Source organism: Drosophila grimshawi, unplaced genomic scaffold (assembly GCF_018153295.1).
Source record: "Drosophila grimshawi isolate 15287-2541.00 unplaced genomic scaffold, ASM1815329v1 contig_1367, whole genome shotgun sequence".
In the NCBI taxonomy this organism is placed as follows: Eukaryota; Metazoa; Arthropoda; class Insecta; order Diptera; family Drosophilidae; genus Drosophila; species Drosophila grimshawi.
This window is the reverse complement of record NW_025062889.1, coordinates 13,310,878-13,316,014: the sequence shown is the minus strand read 5'-3', so window position 1 is coordinate 13,316,014 and position 5,137 is coordinate 13,310,878. Positions and strand designations below refer to the sequence as shown.

Sequence of the window (5,137 nt, the reverse complement as noted above, 5' to 3'; positions counted from 1 at the left end):
CGTCATGCTGTCTGTCTGTCTGTCCGTCGGCATGAACGCACCTTTTTTCGATACCCTTTGATGTTGAAACTTGAAACTTAAAACAAATACTGTGCTCTCGTCAGACAAACTGTACAAATTGGAGTGCTACGTGCACCTAGGGGCTAGGAAATCGATAAAATCGATATTCGGATCGATAAAGCCACATATCTCCCACAATTTTAAGGCTACATTCACAAAATTTGGTTTGTAGGTTGTGGGCGATGTCCTTCAAAGATCGGCATATGCCATGCCCACCTCCACCGCCCCCAAGCATCTCGCCCTTAAAATTTGAAATGGCTATATCTTCCGCAGTTTTTGAGTTAGAATTCTATGGATATTGTAACCAAACTTGGAAGCTAACTGGTTGGTAACCTCCTCCAAAGATCGGCAAATACATTTCCAGACTACGCCCACACCAGCCGCCCCCAAACGCTTCGGCCCTAGAAATCTAATATTAGGCATATCTTCTACAATTTGTAAGCTAGAGTCACCAAATCTTAAATGTATGTTACTGGCAACTCCCCCAAGAGATCATAAGAAATTGGACGGCCACGCCCACTCCACCTCCCACAAAAGTCACAAAATCTGACAAGTTTATTGCTAGTAACACCCTTCAAAAATCCGGGAAAAACATTTTCGACCACGCCCACCCCTGCCCCTAAAAACGATAGAAGCGTATCTCTTCCGCAATTTAAGAGCTATAAATACCAAACTTAGAAGGCTACTAATTTAAGAGCTACAGTTACCAAACTTAGAAGGCTAATAAGATACATCGTAATTTTAAAGGCAATATTGGACAGTACTTCTCGGCTATACCCACCGCTTTGAAAGTATCCATAATTGTGTTGCAGACAGTACATATATCGGAGCTGTAGCCTGTCGGTTGATCGGTGCGGAGATGTCTTCCTGTATAAACAACATTTTGCTATTATGCGCCATATATGGGAAAAAACCATTACCAATGGGCTAATATTTCCTTTTTTTTCTATAAGTGTGCCAGCAGATTTACTTAACTGCAGAAAAATGACGTAAATCGAACTTTTGTGGATCGTCAATTGCCAGAACAGTATTAATTGATATTTTTTATAATTCTGAGTTCAAAAGTTGGCGCTCATTGCCACGGAATCCTTCGCTGAGCATTATTGTGTGTGTGTTTTTTTTTTTTGATAAACTGCACCCACTTACCCATACATATCCAAATGCATATGAAAACACACAGTATGCTATGGTAGCTGATGCTAAATGCAGATTATTAAAATAAAAATATGCAATTAAGAGCACAAATGTCAATATTTATTTATTTGTTTTTTTTTTTAATATTATAAAATAATTAGCACAAAAAATGAGCCGGTAGTAATTAGTACAATATTAAAAAATGTTTAGACTTGATTGTAATTACGTACACGAGGCGTCCAGTCGACCTACACAGTTTATCATTTTTCCCTGTTAATTTGGTAGATATCTTATTTAGGAAAAATTACTAAGTCCATTTGAATAGAGATGTTGTTCAAAAATAAATAATAGCTAAGTATGTAAATGTAATTATATACATAATTATATAAATATAATTGTATATATGAAAAACTCCATGAAGTAGCTACTGAATCAAAACTAATCGAAACTTCTCAACATGCGCATCACTCTCATTGTTGTCGGAACATTGCAATTATGGATAACTCTAAAAATGAACTATAATGTAAGCATGCCGTTGACCTACAGTGCGGGTTGTATAACTATTTATATTATACTGTTTTGCAGGAAGCACTCGAATTTAAGATGACGAATGCGGTTTGTACTAGCCTCAATAAATCGTGGGTTGCCATACATGAATGTCGCCTACGGGCTATTAACCGACATAAAACAACTCTGAATTTTAATGGAACGGTACTTTATCCTGCGAACCATATATCAGTTCGATTTGAAATGTTTCAGAAGGCTAATGGGTACAAGCCATGGTTGTTTAATATGTCTGCTGATGCATGCCGTTATATAAGAAAGCCTTTCAATCCATTTGTAATTATGGTTGTTAACCTTTTTAGGGAATTTACAAACTTTAACCACACATGTCCCTATGTGGTAAGTATTATTATATTATTACCTTGCGATTGAATATTACAATACTTCTTTTATTACATGTATTAGGGTCCACAAATCGTTAAGGGATTTTATCTCAGATCAAATCTTTTACCGCATGTGATGCCAACAGGTGATTACTTATTGGCATTAACTTGGCTCTTCGATGCGAAGCCACAATTCCTAACAAATATATACTTTGTCTTTAAAGAGGATTTGTAATAAACGTATTTACCCCTATAATCATTCAACAGGATAATGGGGAATAAAATCCAGAAATACATCTAGTACCGTCTTGTTTGATTTTTATACTTTGATACCGAATGCTGTCTGTCTGTCTGTCCGTCGGCATGAACGCACCTTTTTCGATACCCTTTGATGTTGAAACTTAAAACTTAAAACAAATACTGTGCTCTCGTCAGACAAACTGTACAAATTGGAGTGCTACGTGCACCTAGGGGCTAGGAAATCGATAAAATCGATATTCGGAAATCGATAAAGCCACATATCTACCAATGAACTAATATTCCTTTATTTAAGTAAACACTTGTCACAGCAGATTTACTTAACTGCAGAAAAGAGTCGTAGATCGAACTTTTGTTGATTACCAGAGCAGCATTAATTGTTATTTTTCATAATTCTAAGTCCTCTAGATGTTCAAAAAAAATATATAAAGTTTTATTTATATTCCCTTACAAATCCTCTTCAAATACAAAGTAAATAATTGTTATAAATTGTGGTTTTCTATTGAATGACCAAGTCATTGCAATTAGTTGGCGCTCATTGACAAGTTTGCAGACACTGACAAGGTCCTCAGTCCTCCGTAGCTTCGCAGTGGCTTTTGTGGTATCTTTATGCTGCCGTCTGACATTTATTGCAGGTGTCATCATTTACATGCTGGCCGTATTAGGACTTTAGCTTTTGCTTTTATGCCCCATCAATTCTATTAAAAAAATGCAAATAAAGTGCAACAATGTGTGTGGGTCAAAATTTACCACTCCTTGAGAAAATGAAAGTTATATGCGAACGGGTGAATCAAATATATGGCCCCAAGTTAAATGCAAACTTAATTGCTATGGTAGCTGATGCTAAGTGCAGATTATTAAAATAAAAATATGCAATTAAGAGCACAAATGTCAATATTTATTTATTTGGTTTTTTAATATTATAAAATAATTAGCACGAAAAATGAGCCGGTAGTAATTAGATAATATTAAAAAATTGTTAGATTTGACTCTAATTACTTCCAATACACAGTTGATCATTAAAGGGTATAATGGTTTTATGCAAATGTATGTAACAGGCAGAAAGAAGCATCTCCGTCCCCATAAAGTATATATATTATTGATCAGGGTCAACAGCCGAGTCGATATAGCCATGTCCGTCTGTCCGTGCGTCCGACCATCCATCGGTCTGTATGAGCACGTAGATCTCAGAGACTATGAAAGCTAGAGACTTCAAATTTTGAATATGGGTTCTCGTATACCAGGCGCAGATCAAGTTTGCTTTATTTTATGGATAACTGCCTCCGTTTCTCGATTGTCGACACATTTACATTTCCGATAGCAATAAATGCAACAATTTTAAAGGCAGAATCTTATAATTAACACAAAATATGCATATGCATATTATTGATCAACTGCCCAAATGACATCATACTGATGTCATTTCCTTCAGCAGCCGCAAGCATTTTCTGTATGCATAAATACGCGTGCACATGCGTAAGAAAGAGATGGTATGATAATCGACGCGAGCGTCAATATATTTTTGTGTGTAGTCTGCAGAGCCCTGTTACCCGTTACGATTGCGTGTACATATATATGTATGTATGTAAGAATATTCACGTGTTTGTCGGCAGAGCGCGATTGCAGACCTGCTCACATTTTGGTGCAAAACTTTTAAATAGAAATTTTCCAATAAAACTAAAAATATTTAACAACTGGGTTCAGGGTAAATCGTAGTCGAGCTCCCTCGATTACAACACTCGTACTTGTTGTACCAGTTAATTTAGTAAATACCTTATTTAGGGGAAAAAAATACTAAGTACATTTTAACGCTGTTATTGTTAAAAAATATATTAGATATAATTAGATATATATACTTATATATATACCCAAGTACCTACTGAATCAAAGCTAATCGAAACTTCTCAAAATGCGCATCACTCTCATTGTTGTCGGAATATTGATGTTATGGATAACTCTAAAAATGAACTATAATGTAAGTATGCCGTTGACCTACAATGCAGGCTGTATAACTATTTATATTATACTGTTTTGCAGGATGCCGTCGAATTTAAGATGACGAATGCGGTTTGTAATAGCCTCAATAAATCATGGGTTGTCATACATGAATGTCGCCTACGGGCTATTAACCGGCATAAAATAACTTTGAATTTTAATGGAACTTTTCTTCATCCTGCGAACCATATGTCAGTTCGACTTGAAATGTTTCAGAAGGCTAATGGGTACAAGCCATGGTTGTTTAATACATCTGTTGATGTATGCCGTTATGTAAGAAAGCCATTTAATCCATTTGTAATTATGATTGTTAACCTTTTAATGGAATTTACCAACTTTAACCACACATGTCCCTTCGTGGTAAGTATTATTATATTATTACCTTGCGATTGAATATTACAATACTTCTTTTATTACAAATATTAGGGTCCACAAATCGTTAAGGGATTTTATCTCAGATCAAATCTTTTCCCGCTTGCGATGCCAACAGGTGATTACTTATTGGCATTAACTTGGTCCTTCTATGCGAAGCCACAATTCCTAACAAATGTATACTTTGTCTTTAAAGAGGATTTGTAATAAACGTATTTACCCCTATAATCATTCAACAGGATAATGGGGAATAAAATCCAGAAATACATCTAGTACCGTCTTGTTTGATTTTTATACTTTGATACCGAATGCTGTCTGTCTGTCTGTCCGTCTGCATGAACGCAACTTTTTTCGATACCCTTTGATGTTGAAACTTGAAACTTAAAACAAATACTGTGCTCTCGTCAGACAAACTGTAAAAATTGGAGTGC

At 35.7% G+C, this 5,137-nt stretch overlaps 1 protein-coding gene across 1 annotated transcript; it reads left to right on the top strand.

The window, feature by feature from the left end:
• Positions 1–4,302: 4,302 nt before the first annotated feature.
• On the top strand, positions 4,303–4,913 carry LOC116806158. Its single transcript, XM_032742257.1, has 3 exons — positions 4,303–4,314; positions 4,377–4,694; positions 4,761–4,913. Exons 1-3 carry the CDS (start codon positions 4,303–4,305, stop codon positions 4,911–4,913), a joined length of 483 nt encoding a protein of 160 aa, XP_032598148.1.
• The last annotated feature ends 224 nt before the right edge of the window (positions 4,914–5,137 follow it).

What these genes read in the sequence shown, in the direction of transcription:
- LOC116806158 (XM_032742257.1), top strand. An exon ending in ACCACACATGTCCCTTCGTG is followed by an intron (nt 4,695 to 4,760) that starts GTAAGTATTATT and finishes TACAAATATTAG; the next exon opens with GGTCCACAAATCGTTAAGGG.